The following is an 18,033-nucleotide window of genomic DNA, read 5'->3' on the forward strand; positions in this document are numbered from 1 at the left end:
ATTTATACTTTTTAAATGGTGTAGTTTTTTACTGTTTGACTTTTTATTTCATAACTGTCAATGTTTAGTTGAATTTGTTTGTGTCAAAGTCAGAGAGCCCTGTCTCTCTACAGTGAGAGGTTTTTGTACGGCGGCTCAATGAGTTTGTATCACTGTGGAGGACTTTTGGTGGAGGAACCAGACTGGAGGTTAACTGTAAGTACATTTGAGTCCTTTAATTATGCTAATTCAGTATTTATTCTGTTTAACTTTATAACACTAGGAATTATTGCAATATTTTAGCTGATTATTAGATTATAATAGTAGTGAATTCTTGAATGTGTCCCATCCTGTCCAGACTGAAATCTTCTTCAGTGAAAAGTAACATGCAATAATGGGATGAGGTTGCATACAGAGGGAGAGAAAGTAGAGGAGAGAGGAGCTCAGTGCATCATGGGAAATCCCCTGGCAGTCTAGGCCTATAGCAGCATAACTAAGGGATGGTTCAGGAGTCACCTGAGCCAGCCCTAACTATAAGCTTTATCAAAGAGGAAAGTCTTATGCCTACTCTTAAATGTGGAGATCCGAGGTGTCTCTCTCCCTCTCTCTCTCTCGCTCTCTCTCCTTCACCCCAACCGGTCGAGGCAGATGGCCGCCCACCCTGAGCCATGGTTCTGCTCGAGGTTTCTGCCTCTGTCGCCTAGTGCTTGCTCTTGTTGGGAACTGTTGGGCTTCTGTAAATTGCATCATAGAGTACGGTCTAGACCTGCTCTTTTATGAAAAGCGCTGTGAGATAACTGTTGTTGTGATTTGGCGCTATATAAATAAAACTGAATTGAATAGATATATGTGTAGTTTGCTCATTGAACATGAATACATCAGAGGAACAAATTGTCATTTTTAACTTTTTATCTTTAGTACTGAAACCTGTCTGTTGTCATGGTTCAGCAGTGAAGCCTGTCTGTTACCATGGTTACTGAGCTCGGAGAGGGAAGAGAAACTTATTTTTGACACGTCTCAACATCTGGCAATCTTCAACTACTATTATTGATCAGTAAAGCACAGACAAAAACAATCATCCAAATTCAGTTTCTCAAAAAGGTCTCTCTCTCTCTCTCTCTCTCTCTTTCTCTCTCCCCCCATCTTTTTGCAGTGGGCCGAGTCGTCCCCACCCTGACGGTGCTGCCCCCCTCCAGTGAGGAGCTGCAGCAGGGGAAGGCCACGCTCATGTGCCTGGCCAACAAGGGCTTCCCCTCAGACTGGAGTCTGGCCTGGAAGGTGGACGGCAGCAGCAGCAGCAGCAGCAGCTGGGAGGAGAGCAGGAGCCCCGGGGTGCTGGAGAAGGACGGGCGCTACAGCTGGAGCAGCACCCTGAGGCTCCCTGCAGACCAGTGGAGGAAGGTGGGCTCTGTGACCTGTGAGGCCACCCAGGGCTCCCAGGCTCCGCTCTCAGAGACACTGAGGAGAGACCAGTGTTCCCAGTCCTGACCTGACTCACTGGGACTCTGCTACTGGTTTTACTCTGCTCTCTGAACTCTGTAACTCTCTCTGTGTCTGTGTCTCTTTCTTTCCTTAAGTCACTCTCTAATCACATGTTTCATGGTTAAAGTTTGTTTACTGGATTTAATTTGGATTATTTCAACACAATAAAGACCAGTTCATTCAAATCTGTTGTTTTCATTTCTGTTATAGTGACTGTACTCTGTTACTCATATCAGATCATATTAACAATATTCAACTTTAAGTAGTGAAGATTCATTGATGCAATAATGCTCATGCTGTTAACACTGTAAGACAATAAAAAAAGTTATTTCAAATTAAATAATATGTCATGATAGTTTTATTTTTTACCAACAAAGATGCATTTTCCTTCATTTTATCAGTGCAGGATTATATCTGAGGTAATTTCTTCTTCTCCTTGAGTCTCACCTTACAAAGTCTCTGTTCAGCAGAGACACTGTAAAGTTTCTCTTTATAGCTGCATTAAGAGAACTTTCTAAATGCAGGTATAAACAAGGTGTGAATGAAAGAATGAAAGCAGGTGTTTTCATGAATTCATTTAAAATGTAGTTTGTACAAATCTACATTACTCAATACAGTTTCAAGGATTAAAAATGAAATTTAAAGTACTTTCAACATGAGATGGTTCTTATCTCAGATTTTCAAACCAAAGATTTTATGTCAGTGTTGCATATACCACACAGTGACACATTGGTCTATTCTGATGGAGCATGCAGGGTGAAACAGTAAACACAAATATCAAATTTCCATCACATACTCCTCCCTTGTGAGCATTCTTTGGTCACTCAAGAATATACAGCATTACAAAAAGATCATCAGGTCATAGAAAGGCATCATGATGTAATCTACACCAGTTTAACCAAGAAAACGAATCTGGGTCCTTCCTTTCATCACAGTCCTGCTGCTGCAACAATGGCATGTTCACTTGTTCATGGAGTGTGATCATTTGAATAGACACACATTTATCAATAGCTCTTACAGTCAAACCTCTGGCACATGGAATAATGCAACATCCACAGAGAGGTAACAGCGCTACAGCAATCATTAGGCCTGCTAGTATGGGCATCACTAAGGCTTTTTATTTAGCAAATACAGAATCAGACCAGTCAAACATATTAGTGTCCACTTCAGAGTTCTCTGCAAGTTCTTCTCGTAGCGAACGCATTCCTTCCAGCACTGGGGTCACCGAACCATCTGGAGCTGTATTGTTGGGCACAAACGTACAAGAGGAGTTATTAAAATTATCCAAGCATCCCAGCCTCTTTGGGTGCTTCTCTTGCCTCTAACACTGCTATGTGATGTCAATGCCTGTGTGTAGTTCACTGTGGTGTTCTGTTGTGGTGGCTTTTGTGCATCATGCTTGTGATCTAAGAACTGCAACAGAGGCACTGTTAATGCTATTGCAATGGCAGCAAACATCTGTGTTGTTCCTCGTAGGCCCACACATGTCTGGGTGTCTGACTGGGTCCCATGGATGTCTCCTTCCAGAGACAAACATGCTACTCACTCTTAAATCAGCAGTGGTGAGACCAGGAGTTTTCCCACTAACTCCCTTGTGTTGATGTTTGCTGTCTAACAGCCTGTGAGTCTGAGACAAAGGGTTCCTAAGCGTTCCCAATCCCTCCTTCACTCACAACACAAGGTCAGGGAAAACAGTGGTTCAGTTGCTGATTGTGCACGCTTGTTGATCTGTTACTGTTCTGGTGCAGGCACCTTCCTGCAGTGGCTGGTATGTATCCATGTAGCTCTTTCAGCCTCCACAACCACCACAAAACCTCCTGGCGGGAGACTGCATCGGCTTTGTTGCTGGAGAGGGAAAAACTTCTATCCATTTTGGAAACATATCAACTATCATCAACAGTACTTTTTTGCCTTTGCTTGGGTTTAGCTAAAACCCTCCCTCATAAGGTGGTTAAACGGTTCATCTGGTGGTGGATGTGCTGCTAATGAAACCTGTAATCCCCTCCCTGTGTTGTGTCTTAGGCAGATTGAGCATGTTTGACAAAAGTTGTGAGGGTGTGTTGTGAAACCTTTCATGAACCAGTTGCAGTTTCCTAAACTCTTTGTGGTTATGATTCATCACCAATGTAGGCTATTCAAGCTCATCAGCATTTACTCATAAATTAATATAGTATTACTTTGTTTTTTTTACCTTCAATGTGCTTAAGATTTTATTTTTCTGTGAGAAATTGTGACTCACCCAGTGTGTGTGTGTGTGTCCCAGTTGTTTCCTGTCACTAGCGTCCGTCCCGCCCCCCTCCTTATGATGAGAAGCAAAACACAGAATATATCAAATTAACAAAATATGAAAGTGATTTCACATTTTACAAATCAACATGGAGGTGCATTGAATTTAAATAAAAATACTCACCTAAAACAAAGGAAAACTTACAAAATGACATTTCTTATTATTGTAACCTCTCAGAGTGTTTCAGTAAAATGTAACTTTACAACTTTTAACTGCATGAGTTTCATTCTAATTAAAGTACATTTACATACATTACATTACAGTGTGGTTATGTTTTTGAAATATCTAGTGTTATGGTTTCTGTGCATCTGGTGATTCAGATCAGTTCCTCTCCAGCTGAGAGAGGTTTTTGTACGACGTTGTATCACTGTATGAACGGCCAGCTGTAACAGTGCTGACAATAATAATCTCCTACATCTTCAGTCTGGACTCCTCTGATGGTCAGAGTGAAGTCAGTTCCAGACTGACTCCCACTGAAACGGTCTGAAACTCCAGACTGACGGTTTGTAGCATGATAAATCAAGAGTTTAGGAGCTTCTCCAGGTTTCTGAAGGTACCACTGCAAGTCATTGCTAACACTTGAACTGGCTTTACATCTGAGAGAGACAGTCTGTCCTGGAACAACAGACTGAGATCCAGGAGACTGAGTCAGGATGATTTCTCCTGATGAATCTGGAAAACATGAAAAAGAGGAGAAGGGTTATTGAGACAAATCCAGTTTGGAGAAAGATGATCAACATCCAAACAGTCTCATTTCTTTAACATGGAGAACAGATGGAAGAAGGTAAATGCTGCTTGTTTCAGTGTTTCTCCATCACAGCAGAACATCATTGTGGTGAACCTGGTTGCATCCTGAAGCAAAGTTTTCAGAAGAGAGTCTCACCCTGAACAAGGAGCCCCAGGGTGGCCAGCAGTAGAATCAGTGACATCATCATTGTGCTGCCGGCGTGTCAGTGGCTCTGAAAGGCCTGGACAGCCACTGATCAACACTGGCCTCTTAACGTCTGGGAGCAGAGAGGCAGGACACATATGCAAACACACAGAGTCAGTGAGCTGTAGCTGTCCTCAACATATCATGGTGTTTCCCCCTCAGTGCTGAGAGCGTTGATCTACATATTTACATATTTACATGTATAGGATACTGAAAACCTGTCATTTTCACTATCCTCTACTTGTAATATGGTAATATGCACTGCGAAAACTAAAATCTTAGTAAGATTAATTATCTTAATTGAAGGCAAAATATACTTGTTTTTTGTCTGACAAGATATTTCTTCTTATCAGACGAGAATTTCACTTGTTTCAAGTTTCTTTGGCCTTAAGTAGTAAATAATTTTGCTTATTTTAAGTAATGTTTCCACCATTTAAATGCTTTTTTTCTTTTTTTTGATAGCTCAGTTTTTGCAGTGTAGTGTTTTAGACAATGATTAGTGACATTAATATCAATGTTGGTTCTACATCTTTAGGTGTCTGTAATATGGAAATTTCTTCAAGTAAAGTAGTGTTGGGTGGTTGAAAGGATGCTGAGGAAAACGATCTCAACGACGAGAAACGTCTCGGGTTACGTATGTAACCCTGGTTCCCCGAGAAGGGTAACGAGAGACTGCGTCGGTTACGACACTATGGGAACGCCTCTAGGCGAAGTAGGTCTGAACGTGAATGAAATCACTCCAATCCTATTGGCTTGTTGCTAGAACGGTAAGGTGTGACGGAATAACCGGAGGAGTATAAAGCACACCTGTACACACTCATCATTAGCTTAAACTATGAAGCAGGCGCTTCAGGCGGCGAGAGAGGTGCGGCGGGCCGACGCAGTCTCTCGTTCCCCTTCTCGGGGAACCAGGGTTACATACGTAACCCGAGACATTCCCCTTCGAGGGAACTCGAACTGCGTCGGTTACGACACTATGGGAACGAGATACCCACTAAACCGTGCCGAAAACCCCGCCTGCCCCTGTGTGCAATAAAGTGGCACGACTAAGAGGAGAGCGCACGAGTGCCAGGTGCCGAAGGAAGGTCAAGACTGTAAAACCGAATGAATGTGTGCGGAGTGGCCCAGCCAGCCGCTAAACAACGTCCTGCAAGAGGCCCCGGAAAGGAGGGCTCGAGAGGCCGCCTTGCCTCTGGTAGAATGAGCCCTCACAGCCACAGGTGAAGGCAAACCGCGCACCTGATAGGCCAGGGAAATAGTCTGAACAATCCAGTTGCTAATAGTATGTTTGGATGCAGGGAGCCCGGCCCTGGGAGACCCAAAACACAGTAGCAGCTGGTCAGCCTTCCTCCAACGGGAGGACCTCAGAGTGTAAATACTCAGTGCTCTGACAGGGCAGAGCAGATGAAGTCTCCCGTCCTCCGCCGTCACATGAGGTGGAGGATGAAATGCCTGCAGCACTGTGGACCCTGCCGCGCAAGAAGGCACTTTAGGGATGTATCCTGAACGAGGGTGCAGGATAGCCCTAATATTCCCCGGGGCAAACTCCAGGCTTTGCGGGGAAAGAAAGCGCTTGGAGATCCCCCACCCTCCTCAGAGAGGTGATAGCAAGGAGAAAGGCCATCTTGAGGGTCAAGTGCTTAGCCTCAGCTGACTCCAGGGGTTTGAAGGGGGCCTCAGCCACCGCCCCAAGAACCACTGCCAGATCCCAAGTGGGAACCTTGGACCGAGTCGCAGGTCTCATCCTCCGGGCACCACGGAGGAAACGTACAACCAAGGGAAGTTTCCCCAAGGACCCCTCCCTCAGAGGGGTGTGGAAAATAGCTGCCACGTACACCTTGAGGGTGGAAGGGGAAAGACCAGCAGAGAACCGGTCCTGGAGGAACTCAAGTACCTGAACCACTGGGCAGGTAACAGGGTCCACCGACCGCTCCCTACACCAAGTGGAGAAAACACTCCACTTCAGGCCGTACATCCTCCGTGTGGACGGGGCCCTGGAGCTAGGTGGGTCTCGACTGCTCCGGCTGTTAGACCCGCCTCTAGGTACTGTGCCCCCTCAGGGGCCAGACCCACAGTCGCCATATGGCGGGGCAAGGGTGAAGAACCCGGCCCTGCGCCTGGGACAGCAGGTCTCTCCTCAGAGGGACCCGCCACGGCGGGCCGTCCAGGAGCGACATGATGTCCGAGAACCACACCCGGGTTGGCCAGAACGGGGCTACGAGCAGTAGGCCGACATTGTCCTGGCGGATCCGCTCCAGAACCCCGGGAGCAGAGCGACTGGGGGAAAAGCGTACAGACGTAGCCTCGGCCACGAATGTATCATGGCGTCCAGACCCAACGGGGCTGGAGGAACGAGAGAAACCATAGCGGGCAGTGCGTAGTCTCTTGAGACGCAAACAACTCTTTGCACAAGAGCTCCACCACTTCGGGGTGAAGTCTCCATTCCCCGGGCCTCAGCCCCTGCCTCGACAGCAGGTCTGCTCCCTGATTCTGCGTCCCGGGGAGATACATCGCCCTGAGCGATAGTAACCTCTGCTGGGACCACAGGAGGATCTGACGCGCCAGTCTGTCCAGAGGGCGCGAGCGCAGACCGCCCTGGTGAATCAGATAGGCCACCACCACTGTGTTGTTCTCCTCGGAACGAACCAGGACGTGGTGGCCTTGGAGATCGGGCAGGAAACTCCTTAGAGCCTGGAACACCGCCAACATCTCGAGACAGTTGATATGCCACTCGGATCGATGCACCTGCCAGGATCCCCTTGCAAAGCGGCCGTCCATGACCGCGCCCCAGCCCGTGAGGGAGGCGTCTGTCGAAATAACCAGCCGGCGACAAGACCCTCCCAGCATGGGCCCCTGGGACAGGAACCAAGTTTCCTTCCAAACTGATAGGGAACGAAGACACTTGCGCGTAACCCAAATCAGACGGAGAGGATTTCCCCTCGGGGAAAAACTCTTGTTCCTTAGCCACCACTGCAGGGGTCTCATGTGCAGCAGTCCAGATGGTATTACGCTGGACGCAGCCGCCAGGAGACCCAACAATCGTTGAAAGTGTTTCATAGTGATGGCGTGGCCTAACTTCACCCCTTTCATGGCAGCCAATATGGTGTCGACACGTGCCGGAGACAATTGTGCCCGCATCGTTGTCGAATCCCATGCAACCCCTAGGAACGTAGCCCGTTGGGTGGGTGCCAGCACGCTCTTCTTTGCGTTGAGCCTCAGCCCTAAACGCCGCAGACGAGCCAGAACGACATCTCGATGCCGAACCGCCAACTCATGAGCCAGTCGTCGATGAAGTTGAAATCCGGATGCCCCGGAGCCTCAGCGGGGCCAGTGCTGCATCCATACACTTGGTGAATGTGCAAGGGGAAAGTGCCAGGCCGAATGGAAGAACCCGATACTGGTAAGCCACACCCCCGAAGGCAAACCTCAGGAACTTCCTGTGAGAAGGACGGATGGAGACCTGGAAATAGGCGTCCTTTAGATCTATCGTGACGAACCAATCCTCAGATTGTATGTGCGTCACGGTGGCGGGGATGATGAGCATCTTTAACCTGAATCTCCTCAGAGACCGGTTAGAACCCGCAGATCCAAAATAGGGCACGCAGCCCTCTGTCCTTCTTGGGGACTATGAAGTACCGGCTGTAGAACCGGCGTCTCTGTCTGGGGGGGAGACACGTTCCACGGCCCCTTTCCTCAGCAGAGTACGAACTTCCTGTCCCAACACCGGACCTTGCTCCGGGCGGACCACAGTCCAAACAACCCCCCTCTCTTCTGTTGAATTTGGAGGGCGGGTTTTGAACTGTAGTCGATACCCATCTATGGCAGTGCGCAGGACCCACGGAGAAATGTTCGTCAGGCTCCGCCAAGCCTCTGCAAAGTCTGCCAACGGAACCAGCCCCTCGGGGCTGGTGGTCGGTGTCTCGTGTGATCTTCTGGTGGACCCCTGAAGCCCCAGAACGGCAGGGGAGAGCCGCCGAAGATCCACGGTGAGTGAGTCGGGATGCCGTCCGCCTGCAGACCCTCGGGGCAGGCAGTACGGCGCGGACTCGATGGTGGCAGGTGCGTCCTGAACGTGTAAACGGCGGGATAACATCACCTGTTGCCACGGCGGAGGGGACCTCGGTCGGCCTCCGGGGGGGTGGGGGGGGTGCGGGAGGGGAGAAAGACTCCCCTACCCCGGTCTTCCCTGAGCTCAGTCGGGACTGGATGACGGTCCTCAGATCGCGTCTCTCAGACGGCTGAGGGTGAGAGCGCCGTCTCGCTGCCCCAGCTCCTCGGGGGGGGCCCCGAGAAGCGACACTCTGCTTCCTCTCCTCTCCGTAGGAGCTCGTAGAGGGAAGGGACCTACGCCTGGCAGCCTCAGCTGCCTTGGGTCCAGACCGGCGAGGGAGGTACTGGCGGAACGCTTCGCACTGCGTCTAACGCTTCGTGGTTCTGCGAAGCTCCGCCAGATCTTCCTCGGAGGGACCCCCCCTCTGAACCATCTCCTGTAGCAGGTTGGCTTGGTAGGCTTGAAGCACCGTGGTGTGCAAGCTCGCACCTGCCTGGCCCGCTGCCATGTACGCCTTCCCCACAAGCGTGGATGTGGTGCGACATGGTTTGGATGGTAACGCCGGCTTCTCCAGGGAGGACGCAAGTCGAGGGGAGAGATAGCTCGCAAGCTCATCCTCCACCCGAGGCATCCTCCCATAACCACGGTCCCTAACCCCCATCACATTACTGTAGTTCAGTGATCGGGGTGTGGAAAGCCATGTAGAGAAGGGTCTGCCCCATGATTTACTCAGTTCATCATGTAAATCAGGAAAGAATGGCAGAGACCGGCGTGGAGGTGGCGTGTGGTGCTTAAGAAACCTTTCATCAAGCTACCACTAGCCTGTGGTGTCTGCTCCTCCTGTGGCCAGTTGATGTTGAGCTTAGCCACGGCTCTAGTCACCACCTCCAGCAGCACGTCATAGTCGGGCGTCGCTAGATGACGCCGCCCCGACACCCGGAAGTCATCGTCCACTGCGCTGAGCACGTCCGCCTCCTCGGAGTCGGATTGCTGCAGCGTCTCCGGATCCAAACCGCGAGCGGGAGAAGCCGAGAACGGGCTCCCGAACGAGGAAAGGAAGCGTTGGAGCCAGCGGATGAAGGTCGGGAAAAAGCCTCAGCCGTCCCGAAATCCTCCGACAGATCACGCTGTGAACCCCATGAGTGAAGCCGCCGGGCCGCCTCAGCGGCCGCAGGGCCCACACCACGGGGAAAACACATCCGGCCATCCTCGGAAAAGAGAGCCATGCTGTACCTCAGTACCCGCACGGAAAGGGCTTCGCAACGGGCGCAGGCAGCCCCCTCGAGAGCTGCCCGGGCGTGCTCCATCCCCAAACATGAGACACACATCTCATGAGAATCTCCATCCGTGATGTACCGAGGGCAAGAAAAAACACACCTTCTGTACATCTGGTTGCCGGACATGCTGGTAGACTTCTTCTTCAGGTAAGACACACTGCTTGTAGGACTGGAGCTTTCTTCAAACAACATACAGAGCGCCTGCTGAATAAAAAAAAGCTAATGATGAGTGTGTACAGGTGTGCTTTATACTCCTCCGGTTATTCCGTCACACCTTACCGTTCTAGCAACAAGCCAATAGGATTGGAGTGATTTCATTCACGTTCAGACCTGCTTCGCCTAGAGGCGTTCCCATAGTGTCGTAACCGACGCAGTTCGAGTTCCCTCGAAGGGGAACTCCAACCAGCTTTGGACATGTGGGTGGAGCCCGAAAACATTGAAGTCACCATCGGTTACATTACTGTTTTTATTACATGACCTCCCTCAGCAGATGGAGTTCACCCAGCTGTCATGGAATATTCAAGCTTTCTCTTACATTTCAGTGAAAACTGGGAGACTCCATCTGCTGAGGAGATCAAGTGATGTGTTTAAAAGCTCCACAAAGTTAGTTGATAGATGTTGTGCAGAGACTGTTTAACTGTTTCCAAGTTGAAGAATAAACTTTTAATCTCATGGTATTTGTTTGATTTTGAGGTGCATGTAAAAGAACATGTTATTGCATATGCTTTATAAAAAGTGTATGCGTTATAATTAACTTATACACATGTAAATGTATACATATCAAGGAGGTTATGTCTTTTGTGTTTTTATGATTTCAGTTTATATTGAGCTTTTCTTTAAAATGACATCAATTTACATATATATGTGTGTGTGTGTGTGTGTGTGTGTGTGTGTGTGTGTGTGTGTGTGTGTGTGTGTGTGTGTCCTCAGTGAAGTGTATCAGTCTCTGCAGTAGCTTCCAGCTGCAGCACTCAGTTCAGTTTCTGTTCAGTCTGACTGAGGGAGGTTTTTGTATGATGCTTTTTCACTGTGTGAACACATACTGACTGTTAATAACATGTGCACTCTGACAGTAGTAAACTGCTGCATCTTCAGTCTGGACTCCACTGATGGTCAGAGTGAAGTCAGAGTTTGATCCACTGCCTGTAAAACGACCTGGAATCCCTGATGCTCGAGTGCTAGCATAGTAAATGAGGAGTTTAGGAGTTTCTCCATCTCTCTGTTGGTACCAGGCTAACTCATTTCCACCATATACACGCTGACTGGTCCTACATTTGATGGAGACGGAGCCTCCCAGAGCAGAGCTCACTGCTCCAGGCTGAGTCACTGTGACCTGGCCTCTGGACTCTGAGGATACAGAGACAAAAACATAAAGCAGCGTCATGGTTTTGTGGGCTTCATTTCAGAGGGACGGATGTTCATAGAGGAGAGGAGTTTGATTCTCTGGACTTTACCTGTGAAGCAGCAGCAGAGGAGAGTCCAGATGAGGACGCAGATCAAAGTCATGTTTTTGATGAGGAGGATTTCTGTGGCTTCTGTTGTCATGAAGGACAGCTGTCAGTCATCCAGTGTTCAACTCTCAGGACTATAAACTCTCCCAGAGCACTGGAGCATGGTGCTGCTGATGCAAAGTGGCTCTCTATGGAAATGCTCTGACTGACTCTAGCAGGGACTTGTATGTGAAATATAGTCATCATATACATAACAAACCAACTTATACCAGTACAAATTATTTTTTAGCACCATTGTTACTGCTCTGTATAAAAATTTGAAGAAACTGCTCTACAGACTGTGTTTAGTCACTACATTGAATACATCTGAAAAACAAGCAGAAGAACAACAACAACAAGTAACGTTATTAGTAGTAGTAGTAATTTTAGCAGTAGTAGTAGTAGTAGTAGTAGTAGTAGTCGTATGGTTTATTAGAAGAGAAGTGAAATTCTGACTGATGGAGGACCACACATATTATTTAACCCAAGAGCCGACCTAACGTGTCGGCCATCGTAGCTTCTCTTGCATGCTTGGAAAAGAAGGGCTGAGCGGTGACTGATGGTGCAATCATGTGTTGTTGGAATAATTGGATTTATTTTCCTTTTCCTTTATTGCAAAAAGAAGAATAAAGTGTAAATGGGACATAAAAAAGTATAGAAAACAGCAAACAAATATAAGAAGACACAAATAATAAAAACTTTGCCAGGGGTAGTCTGTATCATATATACATATTAAAAGAGGACCATGTGTTGAAAGTTTTCACAGCCTTTTTATTGTTGGATTTAGAAATTAAATTGCTCTGATAATGCTAATCTAACACATCTTTGTAGTAGCGTCCATGTTGATTCCACATTCCGACATAAAAGCGCATAAACACACCAAAGTCGGAAGAACGACGAAGAACTCGGGAAATGGGACCATCCGAGGAGCACGTGAATGCACAGTGAGCCGTTGGTTGCAAATCGCCACCCTCTCCACGAGATGCTACTAAAACTTACACACTGAACCTTTAAACATGAATGCATCACAGGAACAAAATGTCATTATAACTTCTTTAAATTTGTAGTGAAACCTGTTTGTTGCCATGGTTCAGCAGTGATGCCTGCCTTATGCCAAGGTTACTGAGCTCAGCAGGTGAGAAAAGAAACGCTTCTTTTACGTATGTCTCAAAATCTGGCAATCTTTAACTCTCATTTGTAATTTATTGAATATTTACTGCGTGTTGTTATGCTCTTTATTGTTGATCAATAAGGCAGAGACCAAAAAGTTTTATACAAATTCATGAAAGCTTCACATCTGCTCTCTCTCTCTCTCTCTGGTTCTGTCTTTTTCCCTTTACACGTTTTAACAGTAAGTGTCCTTGTCTGTTGTATTATTGGTGGTTTTAATAGTTCAACACAATAAAAAATCTCATCAAATACTGCTTTCCTTGTGGATTATATTTATAAAATTGACATATTTTGATTTTCTTTTTTTGCCATACATCTAATAATAGGACCAGTCATTTCAATAAGGTATGAAGACACAATAATAGCAAGACTGTCTTTTTTAATGTCACTTGTTCATACTTTAATAACTGGGGTACCACTAACTATAAAGCATGTTAATATAAAACCACCATTTATCTCGTATCACAGGAGATTCCTCTTAATGAATATGTTGTTTAGACTTAATTCATAGCCAGAAATGATTGTAAGTATTATGTCTCTGAATAAATATAAGAATGTCAGGAATCTTATTTTTAGCAAGAGAAATACAGAGCAGGATATAATCAGCATAAAGTGATACAACATGACTGTGAGATTTTAACCCCAGGAATGTTTTAAACAACAAGCCAAATGAAAGTGATGACAACTCAGTCTGTGTAAGTAAATAAAGACCTATTCATCTCATCAGTGGGGTTCAATTACAGGAATAACTACTGTCTTCATTTTTAATAATCACATTCCATTAGAGACCGGGTTTACCACAGGGTCAGATAACTAGTATTTTATAAGATCAGGTGATAATAAAAAAAGGCATTAAGGGCCATGTACAGAACATATCTGTTAGTTTTGTCAGTACAACCAGACAGTGTTTATCTGTTATCCTAAAGCAGGTAGGAGTTGGTGTGAAAGGAAGCCATTTTAACAGAAGCAGTAAGTCTGTGCTACATGTTGTTCTTCACATCTGCCCTCTCTGTCCTGCTCTGCCATCTTTGGTTATGAAGGTTAATGGTGCTGATGTGTGTTCATATTTTTATTTTAACTGGAAATAGCTGAAAAAGCTGTGATCCAGTGAGAGGCTGAGGTCAAAGGTGATGACCGATACCTTTCTCATTAACTGTCCCAGTTTGGCTCTTTTTTATTAATTGGCAAACCAGACAAGACATTGGGATTATAATGAGATATGGATGAATGGTGAGAAGCTGTGATGGAGAAATTTATTTGATTTGCACTAAGATATTTTTAATCATTGAACTTGTAGTGATACAAGTTCATAGGTGGTTAGTTCAAACATGTTGAAATGTTCAATCTATTTGACGAAAGTGTGTGTGTACAGTGTGTGTGTGTGTGTGTGTGTGTGTGTGTGTGTCTGTGTGTCCTCAGTGAAGTGTATCAGTCTCTGCAGTAGCTTCCAGCTGCAGAAGTCAGTTCAGTTTCCGTTCAGTCTGACTGAGGGAGGTTTTTGTATGACGCTTTTTCACTGTGTGAACACAGCTTGACTGTTGATCCAATGATAACTCTGACAGTAGTAAACTGCTGCATCTTCAGTCTGGACTCCACTGATGGTCAGAGTGAAGTCAGAGTTTGATCCACTGCCTGTAAAACGATCTGGAATCCCTGATGCTCGAGTGCTAGCATAGTGAATGAGCCGTTTAGGAGTTTCTCCATCTCTCTGTTGGTACCAGGCTAAATAGTGGTTTGGGCTGCTATAGTAAACATCCTGACTGGTCCTACATCTGATGGAGACGGAGCCTCCCAGAGCAGAGCTCACTGCTCCAGGCTGAGTCACTGTGACCTGGCCTCTGGACTCTGAGGATACAGAGACAAAAACATAAAGCAGCGTCATGGTTTTGTGGGCTTCATTTCAGAGGGACGGATGTTCATAGAGGAGAGGAGTTTGATTCTCTGGACTTTACCTGTGAAGCAGCAGCAGAGGAGAGTCCAGATGAGGACGCAGATCAAAGTCATGTTTTTGATGAGGAGGATTTCTGTGGCTTCTGTTGTCATGAAGGACAGCTGTCAGTCATCCAGTGTTCAACTCTCAGGACTATAAACTCTCCCAGAGCACTGGAGCATGGTGCTGCTGATGCAAAGTGGCTCTCTATGGAAATTCTCTGACTGACTCCAGCAGGGACTTGAATTACTCTGATGATGCTGTTTATCAATGGATCAATCACTTTACTAGAGTATTGATAAGACATTTTAAAAACATGATTTTGGTTTCAAAATGCCATTTGTCTTAATAAAATGAATTGCCAGAGAAATAACATTGAGACAGATAAATAGATCTTGCTTCAATTATAAAATTTTATTGTTCATGTTTTTATTTTTCCTCCTTTACCCTGGCGGCTAACTCAGAGCAGCTTAACTAAACATTTCTTTACACATTCCTGTCAAACTGAAATTGAAACAAGTTGAAGTGGAGAAAAGACGAAATTTTAATCTTAATGTTGAAATGTTTGCCAAGATTAGTTTTAACATTTCCCAACACAGTATGACTTTTGTTATGATTAAAGTAAAATTGAACAGAGTGCAGATAAAAACAGGTATTTCAAAATGTTGCATGTTGTTATATGTGTTATTGTTAGGAAAAGGAATACTTTATTTCCACAGGTGAAAGGACAAGTGGCACCACTTTTTGTTAGTTACCGTAATTGTCCATTTTTCTGTCAATAAGTAAAGTGATACAGCTGAGGAGTGATTCCTGTATGTTTGAATTTGCACTTGAACAGCAAAGACGTTTAAACTGTATGTAGTGGTTCAACTCATCATTATAGCTGTTAATGTGAAGAAACACTTTGGTGATGATTGAAATCCAGATAAAGAACATCTTGTTGTTCTCAGTTCATTTCTGTTTTGGTTTCCACTGAAAAAATTATTGTATTGTTAAGTTTGTTGATGATCTTGTTAAGAAAGTTTGTTATTTATTTTGTTACGGCCGCCGCTGGCTGCCTTAGAGTAGTTGTGTTTTGGAGTTCTCTGAGCTGTATGCAAATCCCCACGGGAAGCACCTGTCGAGGATTGGTTCCCCTGGACCTGGAACCACCCACTTCCTGTTTGCTGGCGTCTGATTGGTGTGGCTGAGGATCCTACCGAACCTGCCAACCAGAACTCACCAATCAACTCCAGCTGGCCTACAAATAGTTTGTGTTCCTGCAGTTCGAGGCGACTGTGAGCCAGTGATCAGTTTGCCTTGTTGTTGGTTGTGTACCTCTGTGAATGTCTTGAGTGTTTAAATCTGATCTGTTTGTCGGTTGCCGGCTTAAGTGACTCTTGTCAGTAAAAACCTTTGTGAACTGCAGAATGTGAGAGGCACCCTTTAAGGGGGAAAATTGTTTGTTTGGTTACACTACATTCCTGTACAGCATGTAGGTACTGACCTCCTTTTGTTAAGTGTTTTTTTTGTCAGTACCTACATAGCCTCCTTTTGTTGTGTTTTTTTTTTGGAGACCACTCATTTAATTAAACTTTGACTCAACCTGAATTCAGTTGTCCTTACCACCTTAATTTAACCCAAATACCTTGTTACTGCCCTACCCTAACGAGCTGGGTTGTAACAAAAGTGGGGGCTCGTCCGGGATACAAATAAAAATTGTGTATTTGGTAATTGTAGCTGGATACTGGAATCTGGACTGTCAAAGTTTAATTGATTGAGAGTTTGTTGAGCTCCCTTTTTGACTAGTAGGTAAGTGACTGTCTGCCTCGGGGAGTCCTGCTGGTTACTGAGCACGATGGCAGAAAAATTTAGTTTAGAAAAATTTGTAACACATCCTACTCTTGAACAAATACACAGATGTAGAAAGGATGATTTGGTGGAGATAGCGACTCACTTCAACATCCCCGTTATCAGGTCCATGCTTAAAAAAAGAAATTAGGGAACGGGTGATTGGAGGAACAAGGTGTGATTAGTGTAACAGAGCAGTTGGAGTCTATGTCTCTCCCCAGTTCCTCAGCAGAAGCCGGGGGTGGCCCGAGTACTGAGACGCCCTCAGGCTCTGGGAAAGTCTACAAGGCAGGGGAGCGAGCAAAGACCCCGTTTACTCTGCCTAAGTACGACCCTTCCCCGTCGAGCAGTACTGGCCATACTGAGGCCAGGTTAAAGGTCCGCCTGGCTCGGCTGCAGTTGGAAGCTCATGAGTGCAGCTCCAGTTGGAAATGAGGAAGATTGAACTGCAAGCTGAGACTGAGAGGGCAGTGAGACTGAGACAGCTCGAGCTTGAGACTTCTGATACAGGACGGAGTGCTCCTAGAGGCTCAGGTATGTCACCACCTTCCACCAGCTTCCCCAACGTAGCATTTGATATCAGTAAGCATTTGGCTATGGTACCTGTATTTCGGGATAATGAAGTTGACTCCTATTTCAATGTATTTGAAAGGATTGCGGCTGCCTTACAATGGCCACGTGAAGTATGGACACTTCTGCTTCAGTGTAAAATGCATGGTAAAGCGCAGGATGCCATGGCCGCACTCCCCGTTAAAGATAGCTTAGATTACGAAATCGTTAAGACAGCTATCTTACATGCCTATGAACTTGTGCCTGAAGCGTACCGACAGAAGTTTCGAGGTCACAAGAAAACCTCTACTCAGACCTATGTTGAGTTTGCCCGTGAGAAGGGAACTCTATTTGATAAATGGTGCACAACATGTAAGGTAAATGACGTCAATGCCTTGAGAGAACTGATCCTGCTAGAGGATTTCAAGAACTGTCTGAGCGTATTGTTGTATACTTGAATGAACAGAAAGTGAGCACACTTGCTGCTGCTGTCCTGGCAGATGAGTATGTGTTAACTCATAAGTCTGTTTTTCCTCCAGTCTCTGCTGTTTCACATCTCCCTTCTCCTCCTAGACCATCAAAACCACGTGGGCTTAAAGAGGAACGGGAGTGCTATTACTGTCACCAAGTTGGCCATGTCATTGCAAATTGCTTGACACTAAAACGCAGAGAGCAGTCCTCACGCTCTGTTCAACCAAAAGGGGTGGGACTGATTAAAGCAGATCGTGGTGTGAACACTTACTTGTCTGACCAGAAAATTGATGAGTGTTTTAAGCCATTCATGTTTGATGCCTTTGTGTCACTGACTGGAGAGTCAGCTGATAAACGCCCAATATGTGCTCTGAGACATACTGCATGTTCGCAGTCTGTAATCCTTTCTTCAGTTTTGCCTTTCTCTGATAGCTCTGCCTGTCACTACAGTTCTGTCCTTAGGGGAGTTGAGATGGGTTACGTGCCACGACCAGTGCACCGCGTCCATATTCAGTCCTCCCTGGCTACTGGTTTCTTCCCAGTAGCGGTTTGTACTGAACTGCCAATCCCCGGTATCATGCTCCTG

At 46.0% G+C, this 18,033-nt stretch overlaps 3 gene segments (V, D, J or C); 1 reads left to right on the forward strand and 2 right to left on the reverse strand.

Annotated features, from left to right (window-relative positions):
* Nucleotides 1–164: 164 nt before the first annotated feature.
* Nucleotides 165–1,646, forward strand: LOC119907655 (the record flags this gene model as incomplete). The annotated part of the segment is given in 2 exon segments: nt 165–195; nt 1,133–1,646. Coding segments are annotated over 2 exon segments (366 nt in total), but the record flags the coding sequence as incomplete, so codon positions are not given.
* A 155-nt stretch (nt 1,647–1,801) lies between these two features.
* Nucleotides 1,802–4,686, reverse strand: LOC119907415. The segment is given in 4 exon segments: nt 1,802–2,700; nt 3,701–3,760; nt 4,164–4,420; nt 4,632–4,686. Coding segments are annotated over 4 exon segments (387 nt in total).
* A 9,461-nt stretch (nt 4,687–14,147) lies between these two features.
* On the reverse strand, nt 14,148–14,671 carry LOC119907416. The segment is given in 2 exon segments: nt 14,148–14,512; nt 14,620–14,671. Coding segments are annotated over 2 exon segments (384 nt in total).
* Nucleotides 14,672–18,033: the final 3,362 nt, after the last annotated feature.

The sequence above is a fragment of the Micropterus salmoides genome, unplaced genomic scaffold (assembly GCF_014851395.1).
Source record: "Micropterus salmoides isolate LMB-PRFRI ecotype aquatic unplaced genomic scaffold, ASM1485139v1 Ms_hic_scaffold_17, whole genome shotgun sequence".
In the NCBI taxonomy this organism is placed as follows: domain Eukaryota; kingdom Metazoa; phylum Chordata; class Actinopteri; order Centrarchiformes; family Centrarchidae; genus Micropterus; species Micropterus salmoides.